Source organism: Carettochelys insculpta, chromosome 1 (genome assembly GCF_033958435.1).
Source record: "Carettochelys insculpta isolate YL-2023 chromosome 1, ASM3395843v1, whole genome shotgun sequence".
In the NCBI taxonomy this organism is placed as follows: domain Eukaryota; kingdom Metazoa; phylum Chordata; order Testudines; family Carettochelyidae; genus Carettochelys; species Carettochelys insculpta.
The window spans coordinates 206,247,480-206,261,109 of record NC_134137.1 but is presented as its reverse complement, the minus strand read 5'-3'; the positions used below and the strand labels follow the sequence as shown (position 1 = coordinate 206,261,109).

Sequence of the window (13,630 nt, the reverse complement as noted above, 5' to 3'; positions counted from 1 at the left end):
TAGGAAATTGATCAGTAAATAAGAATACTTGGTTTGATGTAACTTTTAAGAGCCCAGGGAAGACTGGTATCAGAGACATAGCTGGATCTGTATCTTCAAAAACAACAAGAAGTCCTGCGGCACCTTATAGACTAACAGATGTTTTGGAGCATAAGCTTTTGTGGGCAAAGACCCACTTCATCAGATGAAGACTGTTTCCTTTTATGTTGCATTTACCAGTGATAAGCCCTTCTCTGTTGATATAAGGTAAACTGTACGACCCCCTTTCCATTAATAATGGAGCACTTAACAGTCTCTGATGTATTCTAATAGCACTGCTGGGAGGCAGGGAAATACTGTCATCCATGTTGTACAGATGGGCAACTAAGTACATAAGAACATAAGTATGGCCATACTGGGTCAGACCAAAGGTCCATCCAGCCCAGTATCCCGTCTGCCGACAGTGGCCAATGCCGGGTGCTCCAGAGAAGGAGAACAGAAGACAATGATCAAGTGATTTATCTCCTGCCATCCATCTCCTGCCCTTGTACTGAAGGCTAGGGCACCATACTTTACCCCTGGCAAATAGCCATTTATGGACCTAACCTGCAAAAATTTATCAAGCTCTTTTTTAAACCCTAATAGAGTCCTGGCCTTCACAGCCTCCTCGGGCAAGGAGTTCCACAGGTTGACTGTGCACTGTGTGAAGAAAAGTTTCCTTTTATTAGTTTTGAACCTACTACCCATCAATTTCATTTGGTGTCCCCTAGTTCTTGTATTATGAGAAAAGGTAAATAATTTTTCTATATTCACTTTCTCCACACCATTCATGATTTTATATACCTCTATCATATCGCCCCTCAATCACCTCTTTTCCAGACTGAAAAGTCCCAGTCTCTCTAGCCTCTCCTCATATGCGACCCGTTCCAAACCCCTAATCATCTTAGTCGCCCTTTTCTGAACCTTTTCTAATGCCAATATATCTTTTTTGAGGTCAGGAGACCACATCTGCACGCAGTACTCAAGATGTGGGCGTACCATAGTTTTATATAGGGGAAGTATGATATCTTTTGTCTTATTATCGATCCCTTTTTTAATAATTCCTAACATCCTATTTGCTTTACTAACTGCCGCTGCAGTTAGTAGTAGCTTAAAGTAGCTTAAAAAAAGCCCATGGTGATATAGGAGATCCTGTGGCAGAGGAAGTATATTTGATCCCTGGTTTTGTGAGTCTTCAAATAGCATCCTAACTACTGGAACATATTTCCTCGGACAAAGGTTGTCCCTTTTTCCTTATATAATCTTTTCAAGTGCTGAACTTCTCATTTAATCTTCTAAGCACTAAAACACTTTCTAGTTGCTGCTGTCTGCGTGTGACTTTAAACTCTGGCTAATCCTCTCTGCATATCACATGTTACTATAAACATGTAAGAGTTGAGTTCCATTCTCCTGTACCTGACCTGGTTGAAGATTTGGTATATGCAGTAAGAGCAGGCACCTCTGGCCTTGCAAATCTTAGAGGTAGCGTTCGTGGCACCCAAGTAATGATCACAAAAGTACCTGGCCCTAGATCTTCCTTGCTCATGCCAAGCCTGCCAAGTCCTCTCCTCTATACCCCCAGAAGTACTTACTGTTTTGGGAGGTTTTTTCAGTGACCACAGGAGGGACTGCTGGCTATGCGGAAAAGAGGAAAGGAGACAGTAGATGTGATCTAATGGCCCTCAACTTTATCCCTATGTGGCTGGGAGTACGCAGCAGATAAAACTGTGTTGTGCATGTAATTTCATAGTCATTTACATATCCTTGGGGTGTGGCATCCTTCTCCCCGACACCACCACCCATCCCAATCCACACACAAAAACTGCTAGGACCTGGCACCCTCACTTGAATGTATAAAGGAGGGTTGACTTCCTGCCATACCAGGCACTTTGAAACCCCAGTCATGCTCCTTTAAAAAATGCCTGCTTTAAATCCTTTCCTGATCCCTTTTATATGATCGTGCTATTCATTCCCTGTGAAGTGTCGACACTAGATGGAGCATTCACTCCCCAGGTATTAAATAGGCATAAATAGCCCCCCCCACACACACTTTTTTTTGGTTGTTTCGGGAAACTGGGTCAGCATCCCCACACTGACCTGGGAGGGAGATGCCTCCACGTTGCAGGTATTTGACTGGCTCTCTAGCAACCCTCAAAAAGGGCAACACAGCTTCTCAGCCATATCCAACAAAGGTCCCTGCAGCATAATGTCAAGGACATCATTTTTCCTAAATGCCAGTTCAACAAAGAGTAGGTGAGGCACCCTGGGGAAAGGGCTAAAGCTGTTTGGCCCAAGATATCCCCTTGAAATTGAAATTGAAAAAAATTGGTTTTCTCACGCATAATTGTTGCCTTTTCCCTCCCCCATCCCTTCCCTTCAACCCAAGCCACTGACGAGCTTGTCTTGTGTCAAACATATTGGACTCAACACAGTGGACAGCACTAGCCTGTAGGCATGTTACATATCAGTTGATGACCGTGTAAAACATGTGCACTCAATATGAACTGACAATGTAGCTCTAAAGAGTCCAGTCACCAGTAGTCGCTGTCTATTTGAAGATGACCTCAGATTTGTATTATTACATTGGTAAAATCATTGCTTCTTATGACTGAGAACAGAAATGCTCTTTTGCTTTTTTTGAGAGGCTAGATCAGGTGTGCCTGAATGCGTCAAGATCAGAAAAAAGGCAAATTAATGCTTGAAATAATATTTACAACAAAAACTTTCATGGTGGAGAAGTTGGAAGGAGTATGAGACTGCATACAGCACTTCTGTTTTGTTATGTTAAATGTCAATTTGTAATATAGTAAAAGCCATAAACAAGTCAAACAGGTGTGCAAATTTGCAGGTGGCATAAGGAAGAAAATCTGCTATCAAAGAATAAGTGGTGTGGGCCTGAATTTGGTTTCAAAATATTGCAGAACAGAATCCTGGTAGGCTTAATATAAGGTCTTGTTGCTTTCTTGTAAATGAATTGCTTGAGTAAGAAAATGTTGCATTAAGTCAGTTGACACAGTATTTTGGCCCAGATCCTCAATACTTCAGAGCATGGCTTAGCAGGCTTTAACAGGAGGGTAAGAGGGAAAGTTGTCTTTAAGTCATCTTTGTACTCCTCCTCTCCCATCCTTGGGGTCAGCTTCTCTTCTGACGTAAGTTAGAGCAGTCTCAAGGCTATTGTATTGGAACATTTGTAAGCAATGGGTATTGATACTTTTCATTAGGAGAAACTGGTTGGACTATATAGTAATAACGTGTAGGTACCCCCCAGGAAATTTTTAGCAATCAAAAGCAATGCTGATAGAAGATGTCCACTCCAGTCTGCCCATCCTCAGTTTCTCATGGAAGCCGCTCTCAGGACCTCTTGATAGCCCCCAGAGGTAGAAAGTGAAGCACGAGATCATGGTCTCCTTTTATATGGGTGTGTGTGTGTGTGTGCCTGCGTGTGTGCATGCCTGCGTGCGTGCGCATGCCTCCCTGAAAGATATGTAAAATATTCTTTCTCCTACACTGATGAAAATGAAATCAAATGAAAACAGCCTGAACATTTCCAATTTTCCCATTTTAATAACAGATATATATAGATAGATAGATAGATAGATATAGATATAGATTCTATTATTTCTCTTGAGTTAGATTTCTCTTCTGTGTAGGTTCGCTTATTTAATAGATTTCTCAGTAGCATTATTGGTTTGGGGAACATTATCTTAGGCCAATGTAAATAACCAAAACTGGGAACAAAACTCATTGAAATCAGACTTACGGTGGTGTCTGGAGTGGTTCAAACTGTGACTGCTTAACTCAGAACAGATCATAAAAAGCAGAGCAGATGTGACAAAACGGGTGGTGTATTGTACAATTAGATTAAAGCAAATTAGCACCAAATGAATCACTGTAATAGTTTTACTATTGAGTCCGATAGACAAGAGAGTCAAGGAGACTATCTTACTCCCAGACTTGGTGGGCTTAGTGATAAATGGTCACTTATACCAGAAATCATAGAATATTCAAATTGCTTCCAGTCCCAAGAGACCCATCTCTTCCACAGATCAATTTGCAGTTTAGATTTCACACCTAAAGACATGCAGACTGCTAATCCCATAGTAAACTAAGGATTTGTTAACTAGGAAAAGGAAGTGAAATATTTAAAGGTTGAAGCAGGCAGTATATAAAAAACAAATGCGTTCATTCTATGGTTCCAAAAGTTGACCGATCGTAGAATCATAGGGCTCTAAGGGACATCAGGAGGTCATCCAGTCCAGTCCCCTGCTTCAAGCATCATCAACCCCAACTAAGTCAGCCCAGCCAGGACCTTGTCAAGCTGTAACTTAAAAACCTCAAGGGATGGAGAATCTACGACCTCTCTAGGCAACACATCTCAATGCTTCACCACCCTCCGGGTGAAGTAGTTTTTCCAAATATCTAACCTACACCTCTACCTCTTCAACTTCAGACCATTACTCCTTGTTCTGCCACCAGACACCACTAAGAACAGTTTCTCACCCTCCTCTTTAGAGCTCCCCTTCAGGAAGTTGAAGGCTGCTATTAAATCACCCCTAAATCTTCTCTTCTGTAAACTAAACAAGCCCAAATCCCTCAGCCTATCCTCACAGGTCTTCTGCTCCAGCCCCTTAATAATTTTTGTTGCCCTCCAGTGAACCTGCTCCAGTACACCCACATCCTTTTTATACTGGGGGGCCCAAAACTAAACACGGTATTCCAGGTGTGGCCTCACCAGTGCTGAATAGAGGGGAACAACAACCTCTCTAGATCTGCTCAAAATGCTCCTCCTAATGCACCCTGGTATGCTGTTAGCCTTCTTGGCTACAAGGGCACACTGTTTACTCATATCCAGCCTTTCATCCACCATAACCCCTAGGTCCCTTTCCGTTGTACTGCTGCTTAGCCAGTCAGTCCCCAGCCTATAACAATGCCTGGGATTCTTCCATCCCAGATGCAGGACTCTGCACATCTCCTTGTTGAACCGCATCAGATTTCTTTTGGTCCAATCCTCCAATTTATCCAGGGCACTCTGGATCCTATCTGTACCCTCCAAATTATCTACTTCTCCTACTAGCTTGTGCCATCCACAAACTTGCTGAGGGGGCAATCCAGTCCCTCATCCAGGTCATTAATAAAGATGTTGAACAACACCGTCCCCAGAACCGAGCCTTGGAGTACTCCACTTGAAACTGACCGGCATCTAGATATTGAGCCATTGACCGCTATACGTTTGACAGGTGTAGTAATCTGTCAGCAAGGAATGTCTTTTTAAGACTAACTCAAGTTCACCCTGAATATCTCCACCTACTTGTTTCATAGTACTGGCCTCTGTAAAAGTCCAAACAGTAAAGAGGCCAGTAAACAGTAAAAAATCTTTGTCAGCCATTTTTATTTTCTTCTTCTAGCATTCAGACCAATGGGATAAGGCTTTTGCATGTGCTCCTCAATGGACGGTTGGGGCAATCAACAAAACTTTTGTCTTGTAGTGGCCCACTTAATTTTTATTGCCCTTCTGGTTAGCTGGGGGCAGCCATTCTTCCCATCTGAGTTCACAAGTGCAGAAAAGGCATTTTTACAATTATAAAACAAATGAATTTCACCTTGTAGCACAGAGTACAGACATTTCAAGTGAGATTAATGCATGCAGCAATTACAAACATTTCATGGAATCTAAGCACATCCTTGCAAGCCTAACAGCTGTCTTGCTGGTCTAGTTTCTAGCTTTGAACTTGTTAGAGTTCAGCTGATGTTTATGTGCTTGACAAAAACTGGCACCTAGTCTACCAGTGTCACAATTACCATAATGAATGGAATGTTGCTAGCGTGCTAGCCTGGAATTTAGGAGGCTGGGTTCATTCCTCTGCCTCACTAGAGACTGTTTGTGTGTGAACTTTGGCCCAACCATTTAGTGTCCTCTTGTTTGCTACCCATCGATAATGTCAATAACACATCCCTCTCTCACAAGGGTGTTTTATTTATTATCACTTGAAGACTGCAATGAGTTCCATTACTTTAGTAATGGGGACCATAGAAATACCTTCCATGGGTACTGGCCTAGGCCACTTTTTCTCTTTACTAACAGATGGAACTAATATATATCACACATCTTGCTTCTATATTGTGTGATATTACCATCGACTTGTATACAATGGTTACCTGACAGCAGTGCTGACAAAAACCCAGCTGCAAATTGTTGAGAGCTATTTGTCTCTTCGCAGTTGTCCTTTCTCGAGTACTGAGAGTAGTGATTCTTTAAGTCAGTGCATGTAGCTGAATGTTAAGCCAAGTAGAGGATAATCCTCTGGTTATTATGTAATTAGTATCTAGATTACAGAGCAACGGGGATATACTGGAAATGCACTGAACATATTGTATTTATGAAAGACACCCACAGATGACACCAAATAATTGTTCTGTTTTCACAGCTTGCAGACCAGGATTCTATAAAGCATTTGCTGGAAATATCAAGTGCTCCAAGTGCCCTCCACACAGTTTAACCTACGTAGAAGCAACTTCTGTCTGTCAGTGTGAAAAAGGTTACTTCAGAGCTGAGAAAGATCCACCCACTATGGCATGTACTAGTAAGTCTGATCTGTACCAGTTTTTTTTTAATTCCCTTTATTTTCATCGTATTTATTTATTTTCACATAATAAAGATGGCATCTCTGTATTTTGTTACCTCCGCTCAAAGAAAACTAAGGAAAAGGTTTTCCTTAATCACAAATCAGTCAGCAAGGTTCTTTAGTTTTAATGCTCCTAAAAATATTTTTAAAAAGTTTCTCCACTTTAAAAAGTTGTGGGTTTTTTTTGTCCTTTCTCATGGGGAAACAGGGTGGGGAGGTTGGTTTGTGGGGGGAGGTTCAGAAAAATTAGAGTACAGTAAACTCTTTCATACCTAGCAGCCCTAGAACTGTGAGGTTGCCAGATATTCGGATATGTAAATATTCCGGATAATAGAAAGGTATACCTAGCAATGCATAACACTAAAGAAAAACAAGATGAGATATTAAGAAACAAACAAAAATGTATTCAGAGTACTTTATTTACCAACACAGTGGTCTCCTTTATCCTACTACTACTGCTTCCTGGGGTCAGATATGCCAAAAGCTGCCCCATGTCAATGGACGGCGGGATTCCATTACTACTAATTCTGCAGCTGAATTTGAATGGCTAAATATTGCACATATACATCCAATTTGACAATTTTATAATTGATGCCGACTGTTCAAAAGTCTACTTTCCAGCCAGTAGATACCATATTTTGCTGCTTAGATGTCTGTTGCATTTAATTAGCTCCTCCTGAGCAATTATGCACAAGGGCATGCAGTTAACTTCATCCTCTTAGACATCTGAGATCTCCAAAAAACTGTTATAAAGTGAAGTCCTGTCACTCTACAACCCAGGATCAGGTTGTGGATTACTGTCCAGGGTCACTCCATCCCATACGTGGCTGATGATTCTGGCCTGCTGCTGGAATAGCTTCTGCAAGCAACCCTCCTCGCAGATAGGACAGGATATGGTGACAACAGTCAATCCTTGTAAATTTAGATCTGTGGCTCCCATCTGTAGATTTTTATGCCATACTATATTTAGCTAGTGCAGAGATCTATGCTGCCGTTTTTGATGGGTAAATAATTCTGCAGACCTTGTTGACTTTCATAATGTTTCACCCAAGCAGAGGTAAGACAATACTTTCTTATGTAAAAAAAAATCTAGCATTTTGTATTAAAAATAATTAATGTTATTATACATAATCAGAACAGCCATGATGTTTGCTGAAAGGAGAGGGTAAACTCCTTCATTTTCACCAATTTATTTGTTTCTCTTAAAATCACACACACAATACAAGGAAACCCCTGTGAGATTTGTGCACAGATGTCTGCATAAGGGCTATTGCTGCCAAGTCTTTTTATGGTTTCAAATAATCTTTGCATAATTTATAAATGATAACAAAGGAATCAGACTACATTCATAAAAGCCCAGTGACACAAGATTTATATGAATCTGAGGATTAGAATTAATTGTCTCTTTTTTGTTCCAAGTTCTAAATCTTAGAAAATGATTCACTGCATGTCATTACAGCTTAATATTTGCATGAAATCATAGTTTAGCTGGCATAATTTAATGGCAATTAAAAAGCTATTTAATCATCGTGCAAATTGGCACGAGGGCCCTTGAGTATGAAAGGTGTCTTTTTTTTTTTCTTTTCAGGATCTGCAAGCGGGCAGTGATATACTTTCAGACAACCCCAATGTAAATGATAACAATCTTCCTATTAATGGAAATACAAATACTCAATAATTCATGTTTCCTATTATAATTTAGGAAAAGCCCAAAACACTGAATATATCAGTTCCTAGTACAAAATCACAACGGAACACCAACAAAGTAAAATAATTTTATCTCTAATAGTCATTCCTGTACTTATATCATCCATAGGTAATGGCAGAAAATTAACACAGATAAATCCAGAAAATATGAGAGCCAAGCTTTTCATACTTAGATTAACTTTAATTGCTTTGTCTTTTCCTGCCAAATCAAGTTAAATATTTTGTTAAAACTGAAACTGATGATCATCGTGATCATATTTATCTCTTATCTTCATCTTGTTATCAAACTGATCATCATCATCATCATATTTATCTCTTATGAGCTGTGTCTACATGTGCACGCTACTTCGAAGTAGCGGCACTAACTTCGAAATAGCTACACGCGTCGGGCGCTATTTCGAAGTTAACTTCGACATTAGGCGGCGAGACGTCGAAGTCCCTAACCTCATGAGGGGATCGGAATAGCGCCCTACTTCGACGTTCAACGTCGAAGTAGGGACCGTGTAGACGATCCGCGTCCCGCAACGTCGAAATACCCGGGTCCTCCATGGCGGCCATCAGCTGGGGGGTTGAGAGACGCTCTCTCTCTAGCCCCTGCGGGGCTCTATGGTCACCGTGGGCAGCAGCCCTTAGCCCAGGGCTTCTGGCTGCTGCTGCGGCAGCTGGGGATCCATGCTGCAGGCACAGGGTCTGCAACCAGTTGTCGGCTCTGTGTATCTTGTGTTGTTTAGTGCAACTGTGTCTGGGAGGGGCCCTTTAAGGGAGCGGCTTGCTGTTGAGTCCGCCCTGTGACCCTGTCTGCAGCTGTGCCTGGCACCCTTATTTCGATGTGTGCTACTTTGGCGTGTAGACGTTCCCTCGCAGCGCCTATTTCGATGTGGTGCCGCGCAACGTCGAAGTTGAACATCGACGTTGCCAGCCCTGGAGGACGTGTAGACGTTATTCATCGAAATAGCCTATTTCGATGTTGCTACATCGAAATAAGCTATTTCGATGTAGGCTTCACGTGTAGACGTAGCCATGTAGTGCTAAATTCAACCCACTTTACTGATGTTGGTTCCAGTCCTTCAAGCAGTTATACATATGCTTATTTGTAAATGCATGGGTTACTATTGACTTGAAGGGGTGTAAAGTTAAACACATGTGTAAGTATGGCCCAGATTATTCACATGGATCTTGTGTCCTTGGCACAGCCAAAACTCTCCATTGACCTTAGTAATGGGATTTAGGCCCCTTAATCATTTAATCCTCAAATATGGATAGGTAGGAATAATTATTCCAATTTTTCAGATGTCCAAATACATATAGCACATTTAAGTACTTGAAAAAAATATTTCGAAGTGTTAACTTCAGGTGCCTCCATTTTTAAGTGCTCCAAATTTAGACACCTGGATGCAGAATTTCAAAGATTCTTAACCACAGTCAGGTTCCCTGTCATTTCTATTTGAAACTGGGGGATCAGTACTTAGCTGTGTCTACACGTGCACGCTACTTCGAAGTAGCGGCACTAACTTCGAAATAGCGCCCGTCGCGGCTACATGCGTCGGGCACTATTTCGAAGTTAACTTCGACGTTAGGCGGTGAGACGTCGAAGTCGCTAACCTCATGAGGGGATCGGAACAGCGCCCTACTTCGACGTTCAACGTCGAAGTAGGGACCGTGTAGATGATCCGCGTCCCGCAACGTCGAAATTGCCGGGTCCTCCATGGCGGCCATCAGATGGGGGGTTGAGAGATGCTGTCTCTCCAGCCCCTGCGGGGCTCTATGGTCACCGTGGGCAGCAGCCCTTAGCCCAGGGCTTCTGGCTGCTGCTGCCGCAGCTGGGGATCCATGCTGCATGCACAGGGTCTGCAACCAGTTGTCGGCTCTGTGGATCTTGTGTTGTTTAGTGCAACTGTGTCTGGGAGGGGCCCTTTAAGGGAGCGGCTTGCTGTTGAGTCCGCCCTGTGACCCTGTCTGCAGCTGTGCCTGGCACCCTTATTTCGATGTGTGCTACTTTGGCGTGTAGACGTACCCTCGCAGCGCCTATTTCGATGTGGTGCCGCGCAACGTCGAAGTTGAACATCGACGTTGCCAGCCCTGGAGGACGTGTAGACGTTATTCATCGAAATAGCCTATTTCGATGGTGCTACATTGAAATAAGCTATTTCGATGTTGGCTTCACGTGTAGACGTAGCCCTTCTGTCCTAAGCAGAGTAGCTTAGAATTAGGACATACAAAATTAGTGACTGCTTTTTGTAAATTTTGCTGGAAATTTCCATTCCCAAGGTTACGGTTCGTATATTTCTGAGAAGCCTGAGGGGTGAAAAGAGTGGCAAAGTGATAGTAAACATGATTTCATGTGGCAATAAATTGATATTGTGGCAGATCACAGTCTGCAGTTGACAGGTGCCTAGGGGAGGAGGAACATTTTGGGCACTGGCGGAACCCCTTTTTGTTCCCCTTGTATGTTCCCAGAGAGCGCAGTCCTGCAGGCTGCATAGGCAGCTGGGGCTCACTCAGGGTCAGCCAGCATCAGGCTGTAACTGAAGCACCTGGGACCAATAAAGGCCTTCAGGCTTTTCTCTAAAAGGTTTCCCCGGCAGCAGGAAAGAGAGGGACATGGTGCCCAGAGAGAAGCAGGTGGGAGGTGTGGAAACTGGGCCAGACTGGACCGCAGTGCAGTGCAGCGCAGCGTGGCCAGCAGCACAGTACAGGTGGAAAGACCCCAGAAAGCAGTGGTGGGTGAAAGAGGCCCAGGGAAAGGGAGCTGTCATAGGGCAGGGGCAAAAAGCCCCACTGTCTCCCTCCCTGCCTAGGGTCCCTGGGCCAGAGTCCAAGCCAGTGGGTGGGACTGGACTCCCCCCACCACTCTCCCTGATAGGGCTGACCAACTGGGGTAGGACCAAGGCAGCTTGAGGCAGGAGGAGAAGGGAACCTGCTCTACCCCAAATTCAGACTGGCCTATGATAAAAATGGCTAAGTAAAGGGAGACCCTTCCCTCTGTGAAGTCTCAGGGCAAAGAGGGGAGCCTCTCTGGGTCTCTGAGGCCCACAGGGAACCACCTGGAAGTGCAGGACTCCTTAGGGATGGTCAAGGGGTCCATCACAGTATTTATGCATATTTTTAATTAAACTATTCCAGTTTTTCAATGTTAGATATATCATGGTGTCATGTTTAAGATCCAGGAAAGAATTATTTAACATTTAAATTAATAAAAAGGAAAAGGCAAGTGTGGAAATTGAGTGGAAGTATTGTCTCTTCTTGTTATTTCATCATATTTTCTGACCCTTAGAACCAGGTTACAAAATTTCCCTGGCACCTCTAATATTAACAGATTTCTGCTGGTAGCTGACGTCAGCAGTCTATATAGACAGAGATTACCCAGGATCACCCTTTCATAAATATGCTTGTCCAGTAGAAAGGCCTGGATTTATTTGTATGGTTCCAAATAGAGCAGCTAATTTATCACCACCCTGAATGCAAAACTCATCTACCTAAAACAATTTTTTTCTTTAACAGTTACAAATAAATACCTGTAATAAAATAGACACTATGTTACTTATCTATATTTCCTAGCAACTTAAAAATTAATGGTAAGAATTCAAATAATCTCCTGTGCCACTAATTATAAAAAGCAATTTTAGCCATGCCTCTATTAGAAAGAGCTCCGAGTTGTGAATACCTGCAGGAAAAGATATATTTTTCCTACTTTCATTGCCTAGGTTGTTGACAATCTCATAAGACCACAGGCAGACTATCCTACAACAAGATAAAATATTTGTAAAGAATGCATAAATCAATACATCAACCTGCTCTGATTAAATATAATTCCAGTAAATGTATAACCAGACTCTTTTGTTTAGTCTTCCGCAGAGAAAACAGCAATCTCTTCTGAACACAAATGTTCTCTTCTTATTCAGGACATTTTAAACACTCTTTTAATCTCACTTTGATACATGTACCTCTCAGGGCTCCTGGAAAGGATTGCCAGGCATCCAGGCAATGCCCAGTCAAAAATAGGCCAAAAAAATGGGTCCAGCCTGTGCTGCTGACTGTGAAGTTAAAATTTCAGTTGTTGGTGTAGTGAGGCTAAGAGAGGCTCCTTGCCTGCCCTGGCTCTACATGGTGCCCAGACGTGGCCAGCATGTCCCTGTGACTCCCATGCACAGGGGCAGTTAGGGAGGTTCCATGTGCAGCCCATGCCCTGGGACCCATGGCCAATGGGAGCTGCAGGGGTGGGGCTGGCAGGCAGGAGCAGCCTGCAGAGCCACCTGACAGGACCTCCGCCTAGGGGTGGCATGGACATGCCAGCCACTTCTGGGAACCATTTGTTAAGTACTCCCCAGAATCCTCACCAAACCTCCTGCCCTGGCCCTAAGCCTCTCTCTGCACCCAAACTCCCTCCCACAGCCTCCACCTGCTCCCAAACTCCAAAACATTCAGCCAAGCCCATTTACCCTTCCTGCATTCCAAATCCATCATCCTGGCCCCGTGCCAAAGCCTACGATCCCAGACAGAGCCCTCACCCCCATCTGCATCCCAGCCCCTTTCCCCAGCCCAGTGGAAATGTGTGAGATCACAAGGGTGGGAGAAGGGGTAGGGATGGACTGAGCAGATGAAGGCCTTATGGAAAAGGGCAGAGCAGGGCAAGGGTGTTTTGGTTTTCTGTGACCAAAAAGTTGGGAACCCTACTCCCGGATATGCCAAAGGAAGAAAACATAATACTGGTCACACGCGTAGAAAATTAACAGCTATACCATGTAACATACTGTCATTGAGAGGTAGATCTACCCAGTCCAAGCAGACATACATACTAGACACTATTTAAAGCAAACCTTCAGTTCACAGATAAATCATTGCTAGTACTGAATTTATAAATATAGTGCGACTGGAGTGCATAACTGAGTACCTGCATTGACAAGTTAAGACACAGTATGTATTTCAAAGCGTTTTCAGCCTATGGCCAGGAGAGTGCAATAAGCTGTGTGACTGGACCCCAATACCTGTGTATCTTTCCTTGGGCTCTGTGTGGGCTTGGGGCCCAACTACTTAAAGCTCATTACATGATGAGTGTGTAGGGCCCCTTATCTCGCAAACAATTACATATGTGAATATCCTTGCATATGTGCACTGGCATCAGTGGAATTATTTGCATGCATAAAGACTATGTCTACATGGGCAAGCTCTGTTGACAGAGGTCACTGCTGACAGAGAAACCCCAGCAGTTCCTCTGACAACAGATCACATCTACAGATAAAGATGGCTCGAAAGAGGAAGCTGCTTTGTCAACAGAGAGCAGC

General features: G+C 43.2%; 1 protein-coding gene across 8 annotated transcripts in view; it reads left to right on the top strand.

The window, feature by feature from the left end:
* The window catches only part of EPHA6 (EPH receptor A6), a 1,072,121-nt gene that overhangs the window by 571,175 nt on the left and 487,316 nt on the right, over nt 1-13,630 (top strand). For all 8 annotated transcript variants that reach the window (XR_012646082.1, XM_074998351.1, XM_074998361.1 and 5 more), the window contains exon 4: nt 6,444-6,599. Coding sequence is in view for 7 of the 8 variants with exons in the window: in XM_074998351.1 (XP_074854452.1) it covers nt 6,444-6,599 (156 nt within the window). In the remaining variant the exon portion in view is untranslated. The remainder of the gene's footprint in view (nt 1-6,443; nt 6,600-13,630) is intronic.